Consider the following 14,408-nt stretch of genomic DNA (forward strand, 5'->3'; position numbering starts at 1 on the left):
AACAGGAGAATCGACGTTTCGGGCATTATCCCTTCTTCAGGAATGAGGAAAGTTGGTCCAGTAGGCTAAGATAAAAGATAGGGAGGAGGGACTTGGGGGAGGGGCGTCGGAAATGTGTTAGGTGGAAAGAGGTCCCCACCCCAGTCTGACCTATCACCCTCACCTTGACCTCTTTCCACCTATCACATTTCCGACGCCCCTCCCCCAAGTCCCTCCTCCCTATCTTTTATCTTAGCCTGCTGGACCAACTTTCCTCATTCCTGAAGAAGGGCTAATGCCTGAAACGTCGATTCTCCTGTTCCCTAGATGCTGCCTGACCTGCTGCGCTTTTCCAGCAACACATTTCCATCGCAGGTTTATGCAGACAACCTGCCAGGCCCAAAGCCTCATTCCAATGATCTCTCAGATCAGGGCACGACCGGATGGCTTGGCGTTCTGGGTTTAGAGTTGCGCCAATTTAATATGGATGCCAGTCCCCGTAACTGGTTTTGCTTCCCCAAAGGCAACACTGAGATTCCTTAGTCAAGGAACATGAGCTAGGCGATACTATCTGAAAGGATTCAGGTTGCAGGAGTCTGACTGTGGCTTGCCCAGCCCTGTGCGGAGATTTCAGTTACTTGTCTCATTGCTGAGAAACTGGAATCTTTCTGGCCTCAGTGAAAAGAAATGGATTTAAAATCCCTGGATTAGTCCTCAATCATTCCTGGTTAAAATGGAGATGTGACTTCAAAACCATTGGGCTGGAAAAACTGATTACTGTGATGGAGTGAATGTGCTCTGAAGGTTTTATTTGGGGCAATCAAATTAGAAATAAAATAGAGCTGGATAGATAGAACAGCAAAGGGTGTTTCTGTTCAATGAATACAGCCCCACCTGCTCCTTTGTGCAGTTATACTTGGCAGCTTGACTTTCCAATAATTAGATCATGTAAAATGAACCTTTTGTGTGTTTACGGTGCTGTCTGGACAATTTAAATTGAATGCACCTTTAATTGTAAGCTCTCAATCTGGGGAAACAAAACACACAAAAAAAAGCATGCTGTATTTTCATGGAATGCAAGTCGACCTTTGAAGCTTCCAATCAAGTCTTCCAAAAGTTCGTCTCAATTTGTTCAGCACGATTGGAATGTTAACTGCAGATATAATTGGTTGATGTTTTGAAATGTGAAAGAAAGTAGAAGTTAATTCATGCTGGAATCATGTTGCATGGATGATTAAATAAATTAATTGCACTAAGAAATCTTTAATTGCAATTGAAGCAGTTAAAAACTCCGACTCCCCATCCTTGCATCACCACAACCCTAGCCTCACATTTCCTCTGACTGACTTGGATGAACAACCCTGACTGATGAGTGACTGGATCCCTGACTGATCCCTGACTGAGTATGAGCTCCTGGACTGGTTACACTGGGCCTGCGGGCTAACTCTATGACTGGTTGCGGCCTGCTCTCTAAACTATAAAGGCAAAGAACATCTGACTCTGTGTCTGAAGCCCCTGGACAGAGGTTGGATAATGCCCTTGACTGACTGTGATGGGGTCTGCTAACCACTGGTGAAACAACCCCTTGACGTAACTGAGGGCTCCGCTTGAACTTTGAGCCCTGGCCATTTGGATGAAGCACATTTTGAGAGCTTGCTGGGTAAACTACGGCAGATGGGACATTGATGTAATACAGTGCGGTTCAGCAACATGTCCCCCGCTTGACCGATCACAGCTGACGAGCTGCCTGACTCGTGCCTTTGCTAAAAGGCAAGACCGAATTACTGGGCCAGCCATAAGCTCAGCAGTGCAAGAAATGGCAAGGCTGGGCAGAGGTGCCTTGAACATCCTGCACAGTGAGTGAGCGCTATAAGTACAAGCTCAGGTCCCTGCTCTGATGCAAAGGATGGATGCCTTTCGCTGCACGTAAACCGGTGTGGCAGCAACATTGCAATGACATGTGTCTTTGCACTCCAAAAGAGGATTGAAATGGTAAACAAGTGAATGGGAGATGTACTATGGTGATCTATGGTGATGTGGTGAGGCTGGGCTGTTTCCAATGCCAACTTCCTTGATCGAAGGATGCAGACGATCACTGCCCAAGGAGTCTGCCCAGTGATGTTTGACAAGGTGTCTCTTTTTCCAATTGTACTCAAGATTGTATAACTATTGAGCTTCAGTCAAATATTGCCAATCTGCTTCGAACTGACAAAGAGAACATTCTAAGGACGTAGAGAAAGCTGAGAATTTTTCTCTCTTGTTGCTCACAACCCTAGTGACTTGTTGACTTACCTTTAAATCCTGATCGTTGGCAAGCCAAGATATATCTCATTCTTAATGTCTGTCCTTTGTCACTAACTATTACTAATACTATAGTGCTTCTGAAGCAGTTTCCAGATCTTTCTGCGTTCAGTTAACCTTCAAATTCTGCTCTCGAGTGCATGTCAGTAGCTATTTGGTTTGGTTCTGTTAACCGTGTTAATAGCTATTGGGTCTGTCAATGGTTTCATGGATTTGTGTTCTTACAGACAGCCCAGTGGGAGAACGAAGGCCCTTCATTCTCAGTCCCAAAGAAGCAAGCAGCAGTAAGACTGTACTGAGAGGGCAGGTCCTATACTTGGAATGTATTGCCGACGGCCTGTAAGTTGAAATGTCCCATTTTCAGAAGCTTTGTTTTCCTCTGTCACAGGTGCTGTTTTACGTTTTGAATGACCATTAATGATTTGTTGCTTTATCAGGTGCATATTAAATAAATTTTACAGCACTATAACAAAGAGGGCTGCCCTGTGCCCTCACCAGTATCGAGCCTCCCATCAGCATCATTGCAAAAACTCAAATACAAGCAAAATACTGCAAACGTTGGCACTCTGAAACAAACACACAGCTTGCTGGAGAAGCTCGGTTTAATGTGGATGAATGTGAGGTATTGTGTTTTGGTAAAACAAACCAAGGCAAGACTTATGCAATTAAAAGTATGGCCTTGGATAGTGTTGTAGAACAGAGAGGCCCAGGGGTTCAGGTACATAATTCTTTGAAGTTTGCATCACTTAGGTGATTGAGGAGGCATGTAGCATAATTGCCTTCATTGCTGAGATCTTTGAGTACAGGAGTTGGGACGTTAGATTAAGGTTGTACAGGGTATTGGTGAAGTTGCTTTTGGAGTACTGATCCAGTTCTGGTCTCCCTGTTACAGAAGGGATATTATTAAGGATTCAGAAGAGATTTACCAGGATATTACCAGAATGGAGAGTTTGAGTTATAAGTAGAGGGTGAATAGGCTTGAACATGTTTCAGTGGAGCATAGGAGGTTGAGAGGTGACCTTATAGAGTTTAATAAAATCACAAAGGGTATAGATAAGGTGAAAAGCAGATGTGTTTTTCCTAGGGTTGGGGATTTTCAGATGAGGGGGCATATTATTAAGGTGAGAGGAGAAAGATTTAAAAAAGACATAGATAAGTTGCCAGGCTTCCTATGTTTTAAAAAATGTGGGAAATTGTCGACACCTCAGGAGTATTTGGCTATGTAAAGTATTTGTGGACGTGCTAAGTTTGTGAGCAGGTATACTAGTCTCAGACTCAGAGTGGGATTGAGCAGACTGCCTTGTGAGGAAAGGCTACACAGGCTAGGCCTGTATCCTCTGGACTTTAGAATAGTCAGAGGTGACTCAACTGAGTTAGGTAAGAGCCTGAGGAGTCTTGACAGGGTGTTTGTTGGAAGGATGTGTCCTCTTGTGGGAGAATTGAAAACTAGGGTTGAGAGTTTAAAAATAAGGGGACAGCGATGATTTCTTTTTCTTTCTGGGTGTTGAGAGTCTCTTGCAATCCTTTACAAAGGCGCAGCATCTTTTAGTATTATAAAGGCAGTGATAGGTGGATTCTTGATAACAAGGGCTGTGCAGGAATGTAGAGTTAAGAATGAAATCCGAGCAGCCATGCTCTTATTGAATGGCAGAGCAGGTTAGAAGGGCTGAGTGTGGCCTACTCTTGTTCTTTAGTTGTATATACAGAAATGGAAGTATGTCTCGATGTGAGGTAGCTTAAGAATTATTGCTTCCAGCACCATTAACTCCATGTCATGTGAGGTCAAACAGGGAGCAGGATGTTGCTGGAATTCCAATTGATTGGAGCTGACGGTGACCGGATGTGAGATGTGCAGGTCTCCGTGCTCAGGTTTACACCATCTGCTGCTGTCATGTGAAGGATCTGTTAGTAAACATCTCATCCACTTGACAAATTTACATCAGAGTTGGCACCACAAATTTACCACTGCCCCCCCCTCAGAATTCCTCGAGCAGGGAGTCGAAAGCAAGTTGAATGTTCCAGTCACTGGTCATTGTGCAAACTACTGCTTGTGGATAAGGGGAACAACATGGTTAGTTGTGACATTTCTCATTGGCCTGCGTGGTGGCTCAGCGGTTAGCACTGCTGTCTCACTGCGCCAGAGACCCAGGTTCGATTCCAGCCTCTGGCGACTGTCTGTGTGGGGAGTTTGGAAGTTGAGTCATGAATGGAGGAGAATGAAAGAAAGAACTTGGATGTATCCATCACATTTCACGTCCTCAAGGCACCCCAAAGCACATCACAGCCAATCAAGTACTTAAAGTTGACTCACCTTTGTAATGTTGAATGAGCACTATCTAACATGTCCACAGCTAAATCCCAATATCGTCATGACCAGGTGAGCTGTTTTCTTACTGCTGTTAATTTGAGGGATAAATATTGTCCGGTTCACAGACAGCAAGATGATATTAAACAAATAAACATGAATAGGATGCGTTTAGAGAGATATGGGCCAAATGCTGCCAAATGGGATTATATTAATTGAGGATGCCTGCTTGGCATTGACGTTGAATCGAAGGGTCTGTTTCCGTGCCGTCCATCTCTATGACTCTATAATCAGAGGGGAGAAGCCTCCTACATCGATTAGTCAGAAATCACATGACACCAGATCATAGTCCAATAGGTTTATTTGAAATCACAAGCTTTCGGAGTACTCCGCTTTCTGGAGGACTTTCACCTGATGAAGGAGCGGTGTGCCTATTGGACTATAACCTGGTGTCATGTCACTCCTGATTTTGTCCACCAAAGTCCAACACTGGCACCTTCGCATCACCGCTACACTGAATACGGTGCAGCGGGATCTTTTATGTTAACCCAAGAGGGCAAATGGGGGTCCGCTTAAAGTTCATCTGACAGACAACATCTCTGACAGTATAGCACTCCCTCAGCAGTGCACTGAACAATGCAGCCAACCACAGTCACAGACTTGCAAAGAATCTGTCAATGACCTAATTTTTTTTTTTATCCTTTGTGTGGGTGTGAGCATTTTCTATAAACTAAAAATGCCATCGTGTGAAAATCGGGAATGTGAAGGCTTCTGAGCAGAAGATGGGAGAATGGCACTCTGGGATTGCTCACTTGGCCAGTCAGTGCTCACCCAATGGGCACTCCTCCTGCACTGTTACAATTCTGTGAAGCGCCTGATAACTGGCATTCCCTTGTAAAGCTTGCCCGTTGTGTTCCAGGCCCACACCAATTATCCATTGGACCAAAGAAGGGGGAGAATTGCCCAGCCACCGGGCCTTGGAGGTCAACTTTAAGAAGACCCTGAAAATTATTGATGTCTCCGAGTCAGATGCTGGGAAATACCGGTGCACAGCCAAGAATTACTTGGGAAGCAGTACACATGTCATTTTCGTCACAGTCAAAGGTATGGTTCGACCTGCACAGAGTTCTGTTGACACACTGCATACTTGGGGAAAGAGAGGAATCAAAAACGTTTTGGAGCATCAAAGGTTATTTTTCTGAGCAACAGAATTGTACTTTTACAGTACCCCATTCTGTCACCTAAAGGATAAGGTAATACACTGCAGTGCCTGACCCGCGAGTGATTGTTGCTGGGATTGCCGAGTTATGACATGGAGATGGGAGTCCAAAGCTACCAGAGATGCATTTTATCCCTTCAGTTCGGGAGTTAGAGAGGTGTACAAGGCTATACTCCCTGAATCAAGTCCCTGGATGCCAGAAGAATGTATTTTGCCTTTCCCCCTGACTGTAGAACATAATTCAGCAGTCAAACAGGGCACCTCAACAGTGCTGCCATCATCACTTACTTTTATGTTGTTAAATCTGCTGCAGCCTCATGTATTTGGCACCGAAGGGATTAACCCTAACCTTCGGAACAAGGTGGGGAATCCCTTGTAGGGTCCCAGGTTCAATTCAAGCCTCAGGCGACTGCCTGTGTGGAGTTTGCACATTCTCCCCGTGTCTGCGTGGGTTTTCTCCAGGTGCTCCGGTTTCCTCCCACAGTCCAAAGATGTGCAGGTTAGGTGGATTGGCCATGCTAAGTTGCCCATTGTGTGAGGTGCATTAGTTAGAGGGAAATGAGTCTGGGTGGGTTATTCTTCGGAGGGTCGGTGTGGACTGGTTGGGCCGAAGGGCCTGTTTCCACACTGTAGGGAATCTAATCTAATCCCACCTATTCCCAAACAGGGTATAGAATGTAATGTCTTGGTTTACACCTCTGATAGTCCTTCAGCAGCAAAGTAAAGCATCTGCTTTGAAGCGGAGCGTGAACCTATTGGTAAATCTGAAAGGACACCCCTGCTAACTGAACCGAGCTGACTGAGGTAACCAAAAAACAACAGAGCATCATCACGGTGAAAGGCAGAAAGCTATAAATAGGACTCTGGGTTTGTCATCAGAAGGCTGCTTTTCTACACACAATCCCTGAGGCTTCATTAAGTCTTAAAAGATTGTCTGGAAGTGTTAACTTTGAAGCAGAAAAGGCATAAAGCTCTCCCAATTAATGAGGCAATGGCTTGTTATTTCAGTGCCAATTAGAGTTAGATATGGAAGTTTGTAACTTAAGGTCAGACAAGGTTGAACAGAAATAATATACTTTTAATAATATGTAAAGCAGAAGCTAGGGGGAACACTGAGTCATGGTAACTCTCATTCATTTGTTGGGATTTTGACACCTTCATTGAGATTGTTCTCCACAACTCTGACACCAAGATCCATTGCACCACTTCCTCCTCTCCCTGCCACGAAAAGGAAAGAAACATGGAAATTTAGGAGCAGGATGAAGCCATTTAAGTTCTTGAATCTGTGCCGGCATTTACATCGATCTTAGGTGCTCTGGATCACATAGCAGAGCGACAATGTGACCATACTGAGGGGATGCCAGAAGCTGTTTAAGAGTAAAATCCTTACCTTTTGTTTATGTGGTTTTGGCTTCTGCAGCTGCACCCTATTGGATCAGCGAACCCAAGAACTTGATCCTCGCGCCCGGGGAGGATGGAACGTTGATCTGCAGAGCTAATGGCAATCCCAAGCCCACTATCCAGTGGCTGGTCAATGGTTTTCCGATTGAAAGTGAGTACAGTGGCACTCAGCATTAGCGCAGAACGGGGCAGTTTACGGAGTCTTTTCTGTTCTCAGAATACAGACAGGTTCTCTGGTTTGGAAACATTTTGCTTTTGTCCGATTTGCAGATGCCCCAAGTGACATCAGCAGGGAACTAATGGATGACACTATTCGCTTCACTAAAGTCCAGGTCTCTTCCAGTGCTGTTTACCAGTGCAATGCCTCCAACGAGCATGGATATTTGTTGGCAAACGCATTTGTCAATGTACTCGGTAAGTTAGGCTATGGCCTTGATCAGCTCATGATTCTCCTCACTGACTCTCCTGAATGTGGCTTCTTGACCAGATTCCTCCTCACCTCAGTGTGTGGACAGGCTGGATGTCAGTGATTGTGCAAGGCTTGCAATCCGTCCCTTGGGACACCCAGGCCCCTTGCGAAAGTTGACACTGCCTGGTCTCCGGGAAAGAAAATATTGCACATTAAAGTTAGGCAGGCAGTGAAGAAGCCCACCTGGAGTAGAAATTGAGGCCACTCACGTTTTGTCACTTTGGTTTCAGTTGAATAGAGGCTGCAGCCTGCGGGAGTCCTCTGTGAGGACTTAGTGGCTATTTAGTTTAGTTTTATTTATTTTTGATTTAGTTTAGATTTTGATGAGTTTAGTGAAAAGTGTACAATGCTGCCATTCCTGATGCCATCTTAGATACAGAGGTCCCTCGGTATGAAGCAGGAAAATGAAGAAACAAAGTTAAAAGTTTAACATTACAGTTCTTCTTCGCATTGAATAGAAAAATAAAGTTAAAAGTTTAGAAGTGCTTAACCTGTTTTGTCCATCCCTCATCCCATTAAAAGCCGAATATGTTTTGGGTCCCTCACCTCCACGGGTGGTTTTCAATTCATTGTCACTTTTTAGTCAAAGCTGAGGTGAAGTCCATTTGGAGAACTGGAATTGTTTTAGTTCTGACCAACTCACATGGAACGTCAAGTTCAAGAAACTGAGTTTTGCCCATGTTTACTTTTAGGACATCAGCTATTTTTAAGTTGAATAATGCTAATACTATGAAATGGATGATCCCTTTTCAAGTGCCTCATGGGAAAGTCAGACAGTTCAAGGTCAGATTTAACAATATAGGATGGAGTGTAGCTCTTCTGTGTTTCTGTACTGTGTTTGCTTAATCCCAGGATATTGCCTGCTGTAGTTGCAATAGTAGTTCCAAGAACAGAAACCTTCCTCCAAATTGTAACTTGTCCATGAATCTTCTAATTGGACCGTTTCCTCGAACTCCTTTTGCTCATGCTAGCATGCGATCCCTCAATTATGACTCTCTTGCTTGCCTTACAAAATGTCCCATGTGTCTAGTTTCCTCAGTAGGAATTGCAAGTTTCAACTCTGACCTGAGGAGAAAGTGAGGTCTGCAGATGCTGGAGATCAGAGCTGAAAATGTGTTGCTGGAAAAGCGCAGCAGGTCAGGCAGCATCCAGGGAACAGGAGAATTGACGTTTCGGGCATAAGCCCGAAGAAGGGCTTATGCCCGAAACGTCGATTCTCCTGTTCCCTGGATGCTGCCTGACCTGCTGCGCTTTTCCAGCAACACATTTTCAGCTCAACTCTGACCTGAGACAGCAAAGGCAGCTGAAACAAGACGTGGTTTTCTGAATGAGACGTGATGCATTATGGTACAGGCACTAATGGTAAATTCAGAGCACTCCTTTGAGATAACCCTGAAGGTGAGAGCCAAGCAGCTAAGAAAGCAATAGATGGAAGGTAGGTTCAGGAGATGGTGTTAAAGAGAGAATTCATTAAATGGCAGTCAATGTGTTAAATGAACGTCTGTGTACAGTACGGGAAAAAAGTATCATAAGATTAATTCCTGAGGCAGTGATTGAAGTTTCCAAAGGTCTGTACACCATCGTGGCTAGGCTGTTTGACCTTCATAATTCATCAAAGGTAGCTTCCCAGTTTCTGTAGCGAGGAGTCTGACATCAACTGATAACCTCATGTGGGTATCCTGAGGGGCAGTGGAGCTATTGCAGAAAATCATGTCATTCATTGGGTTTTAGCTGAGAGATGCCACATGCATTTGTGCCATTAAAGTACCAGGCATGGATCTTTTCCTTGGAAAAGAATCTAGCCATCAGTCCTTGACACACATTACCATTGCTGAATCCCCCACTATCAACATTGACCAAAAACTGAACTACACCAGCCAATGAAATACTGTAGTAACAAGAGCACCTAAACATTTTGAGGTGGGAAACTCCCCATAGCCAGTCCATCATCCACAAGTCAGGACTGTGATGGAATACTCCCCACTTGCTTGGATGAGTGCAGCCCCAACAGTACTCAACAAGTCTGACCATGTTGTCTGCCTAGTTGGAGCCCCATCCATCATTCCCTCCAGTACTGTATGCCATCTGCAAGATACAATGCAGCAACTCTCCAAGATTCCTTCAATAGTACGTTCCAAACTTAGACCCTTAACATGTAAGAGGACAAGGTCAGCAAATGGATGGGAACATCGCCAAGTTCCCCTGCAAGCCATACACCATCCTGATATGAAACTACACCACTGTTCTTTGACAGTTGTTTGGTAAAAAAAATCTTGAAACTCCCTTCTTTAAAAGGCAACTCACCACCACCACTACAACGGCCATTACAACGAGTTTGTAACTGCCAGCCCAGCCTGAGATGTCCTTAATCCAGGAAAAATATTTTTTTTAAAAGTACAGTAATATCACTTGTGTCTGATTTATTGTTGGATGTTCATGCACATTCTTTGGCCTGGTTAATTTTAGAAACCACGATTTAAAAAACAATTTCAGCTAATAAATGTTTATCTCTTGGTGCATTTTTCAGCGGAGACGCCCAGAATGCTGACACCGCCTGACCAGGTTTATCAGGTCATTGCCAATAAGGCTGTGTTGCTGGACTGTGCGTATTTTGGATCACCAATACCTCAGATTCAATGGTAAGGAGACCATCAGCAATTCATGAGTGCAACCTCTCTACAATGGGTAATGCTACTCCACAGAAATGTTTTTGGGTTGTTGCAGTTCCCCTGCAAGCCATACACCACTCCGTTGCTTCACAATGTCACACGCTTCAACAACACACCCTGTCGCATACACTTAGAACACGCCCTGTTCCATAACCCTGTTATGCACAGTTAGAAGGCACATTGTTGCAAATCCCATTTCATTGCCATCTGCCTCATCACGTAATGTACAGCCACAAAAGCCAGAGTCTCCACCAAATAGAGGTATGCCATCCGTGCAAGAGAGTACCAAAGGAGCCTTCAGGTCCATGGCAGCTCTCTGAAGAGCAATTTAGTCAGACCCATTCCTACACTGTATCCTTGTAAGTGTATAAGTGTGTATAAGTGTGTAAGTGTGCTTCTCTCAAACACTAAACTTTAATTTGATATCAGTTATGCTGTAGTCAGCAAGATACAGGCCATTGCTAATCACAGTGTAAAAGATTTTGACACTGCATCTCTTGTCCAAAGTTTCAAATCAATATTTTCTAGTCTTTGTGCAATCTGCTGATGGTTACAGAGCTTCTTGGCTCATCTAAACTTTCCATAATCGTGCACAGATTATTCAGGGTGCTGCCAAATCTTGGAACAGTTCCAGCTTCTCCAACTTAGCTAAGCTTGGAGCTAAACTCCCCCATCCCTGCGTTCTCATAAATCTCCACTGTACCTTCAAGAGGACCCGCACATCCTTTCTAAAGTGTAGTGCCTAGAATTTCTCTAGTTATAGCCTAACCAGAGCTTTGTAACATAAAGTAACAAAATAACTTTCCAGCTTTTGCTCTCCATTTTGTAAAATCCCTTTTCTTCGTTAATGACTCTTACAAACAGCTTCAAACATCTATCTGTGTGAACCTTCAGGTCTCTCTGTCTCTGCACACCCTTTGGAACTGTACCATCAAGCCTATAATCTCCCTAACCTACCAAAATGCTAGTTTATACCACTCTGTATTAAATTCCATTTGCAACTTGTCTGCCCGATATACTAGTCAGTCCATCTCCTATGGTAATGGATTGGCATAATCTTTTTTCAAGTTTGTCATAATTGGCAACGTTGCAAACTCTACCCTGTATTTTAATACTTAACTGATTTCTATATAACAAAAGAAACACTCGTACAGATGCTTGGGGAAGACCACTGTCTCCCGTCCTCCAATCTGGAAAAAAACCCACGATTCATGACATATCAAAACCTACCATGACTCACTGTCTTTAAACCAGCTTTGTTATTCAGTTTGATGATGACCTCCCTTTTGCTGAGCTTCGATTATATTCACCACTCTTTAACATTGTTTTGTCAAACACCTCTTAAAATCCAAAAGGGTAATATCCAATGTGCTCTACTCATCAATTTTCCCTGTTGCTGCATCAGAGCATTCAATTAGATTAGTCAAGCACAATCTACCTTTTAGAAATCTGTGCTAGCTCTCTTTAGTTAACTCAAACCTTTTTCTGATTATTGTTCTAACTTCTCCCCCATCACTGATGCTAAACTGTCGCTTGTTCGAATGTCCTTACACCCTTTGAAGCTAAATAAAGGGAACTGTGAGCAAATTGGTAAGGATGGATGAGGGAACCTTAGTGGGCGGCACGGTGGCACAGTGGTTAGCACTGCTGCCTCACAGTGCTAGAGACCTGGGTTCAATTTCCGCCTCAGGCGACTGACTGTGTGGAGTTTGCACGTTCTCCCTGTGTCTGCGTGGGTTTCCTCCGGGTGCTCCGGTTTCCTCCCACAGTCCAAAGATGTGCAGGTCAGGTGAATTGGCCATGCTAAATTGCCCGTAAGTGTTAGGTAAGGGGTAAGTGTGGGGGTATGGGTGGGTTGTGCTTCGGCGGGGCGGTGTGGACTTGTTGGGCCGAAGGGCCTGTTTCCACACTGTAAGTAATCTAATCTAATCTAATCTAATACCTAAGGAGTTGATGGTGGATAGGCAATGGTTCAAATTTGAAGAATGTGTGCATGAACTACAACGATTATTCTTTCCTGTCTGACTCAAAATTAAAAGAGGAACATTTGGTCAACCATGGTTCATAGAAGAAATTAGGGTTAGTATTAGATCCAAAGAGGAGGCATTTAAACTTGCCAGAAAAGTAACAAGCCTAAGGATTAAGGGGTATTTTACAATGCAAAGTTTAGTCAAGAGAGGCAAAGCAGAGTATGAGAAGGTAGAACAGAGAAGGTTTTATGGTCAATTTCTATTAATATGTGAAGAAAAAATGATAAGTAAAGACAAATGCAGATCCCTGACCGTCAGAAGCCTGGGAAATTATAATGAGGATCAAAGAAATGGCAAAAGAATTGAATAGGTACTTTGGTTCCCTCTTCATAAGAATGCACAAATAACCTTCCAGAGACGTTAGGGAAAGAAGCATCTAGTGAGAGGGTAGAATTGAAAGGAATAATTATTACTAAGAGAAAGGTGCTGGTGTTAAAAGCTGTCAAACCACAATAATAATCTACATTCCAGAGTCCAAAAGGAAATGACTCTAAAAATATTGGATGCATTGGTAGTCATCTTCCAAAACTCTGGAGCCGTTCCTACAAACTGAAGGGTGGCAAATTGAAATAACTGCACAGAGGCCGCTATCCAATCACCAAGTCACCCTTTATCTACCTGTGCACAGTACACTGGCTGTGGCCAGCCAGCTCAGAGTCAGTTCCCTGCACTGAGGAGATCCTAAATTTCCCATTAATTATTTTAGGTTGTTTCACACTCCTTTTTTTTTTAAATTTTCCTCCGCACTACCGCCTAACAGCGGTAGTTATTTTTCCCCAGCACCCATGTCGTGTGTGTGCAGGTGTAGGACACAGTGAAGAACAACAAGTGCGTAAATGTTTATTTATATTCCACCACCAGGAAGAAAGGAAACACCCGAGTGGCCTGTGACGAGCAGTGCCCTTCTCAACAAAGAGCAATGCTGCGTGATCAAACAGTGAAGGGGAGGGCAGGGGTTAAATCAAAATAGAGTTGGAGGGGAAATAAAACATTCCATCCCTATGATGTCCACCTCTTCCTGAACAGCTCGAGGGAGTTGGTAGACACTGCGTGCTCCTTCTCCAAGGACACTCGGGCTCTAATGTAACCGTGGAAGTGGGGCAGGCAGTTGGCCGTAATGGCCCCCTCCACGGCCCGCTGCCTCAACCTGTATATTGCCAGTTTGGCCAGGCCCAGGAGCAGACCCATGAGGAGGTCCTCTGAAATCTCACATTAATTTTTTTTTTCTACTGGTTCAGCTCTCTCAGAGCCAGCTACACTCCTGTTTATTTTTTTTTCCTTTTTTTTTTGGTAGTGCTTATTTTTTCCCTAGCACCCATGTTGTGTGTGTGCGCAGGTGTGAGACACAGTGAGTGACACAAGGTGCACGAATCTTTATTCAATTTCCACCACCAGGAAGAAAGGAAACACCCGAGTGGCCAGTGACAAACACTGCCCTTCACAAAAAGGCAATGCTGTATGATCAAACAGTGAAGGGGAGGGCAGGGACTAAATCAAAATAAAGTTGGAGGGGGAAATAATGCACTCCACTCCCTGCGGCGCCCACCTCTCCCTGAACAACTCCAGGGTGTTGGTGCAGACCGCATGCTCTAATGTAACTGCGGAAGAGGGGCAGGCAGTCGGCCCTCACGACCCCCTCCACGGCTCGCTGCCTGGACCTGTTTTTGGCCAGTTTGGCCAGGCCCAGGAGCAGACCCACGAGGAGGTCCTCTGAAATCTCCCATTAACTTTTTTTTCTTTTTTTTCAAAAAGGCAATGCTGTGCGATCAACACCTGTTTTTTTTTATTTAAACCCCCCCACACTACCGCCTAACCGCGGTAGCGAGGAGGTCCTCTGAAATCTCCCATTAACTTTTTTTTCTTTTTTTTCAAAAAGGCAATGCTGTGCGATCAACACCTGTTTTTTTTATTTAAACCCCCCACACTACCGCCTAACCGCGGTAGTGCTCATTTTTTCCCCAGCACCCATGGTGTGTGTGTGCAGGTGTGAGACACAGTGAAAGACACAAAGTGCACGAATCTTTATTCAAATTCC

General features: G+C 44.2%; 1 protein-coding gene across 29 annotated transcripts in view; it reads left to right on the forward strand.

Moving 5' to 3' along the window:
• nrcama (neuronal cell adhesion molecule a) overlaps nucleotides 1–14,408 on the forward strand; it is a 397,533-nt gene that overhangs the window by 311,201 nt on the left and 71,924 nt on the right. For all 29 annotated transcript variants that reach the window (XM_043709025.1, XM_043709026.1, XM_043709019.1 and 26 more), the window contains 5 exons: nucleotides 2,508–2,619; nucleotides 5,505–5,689; nucleotides 7,225–7,356; nucleotides 7,476–7,619; nucleotides 10,202–10,313. In XM_043709025.1, the coding sequence (XP_043564960.1) occupies nucleotides 2,508–2,619; nucleotides 5,505–5,689; nucleotides 7,225–7,356; nucleotides 7,476–7,619; nucleotides 10,202–10,313 (685 nt within the window). The remainder of the gene's footprint in view (nucleotides 1–2,507; nucleotides 2,620–5,504; nucleotides 5,690–7,224; nucleotides 7,357–7,475; nucleotides 7,620–10,201; nucleotides 10,314–14,408) is intronic.

The sequence above is a fragment of the Chiloscyllium plagiosum genome, chromosome 19, assembly GCF_004010195.1.
Source record: "Chiloscyllium plagiosum isolate BGI_BamShark_2017 chromosome 19, ASM401019v2, whole genome shotgun sequence".
NCBI classification, from domain to species: Eukaryota; Metazoa; Chordata; class Chondrichthyes; order Orectolobiformes; family Hemiscylliidae; genus Chiloscyllium; species Chiloscyllium plagiosum.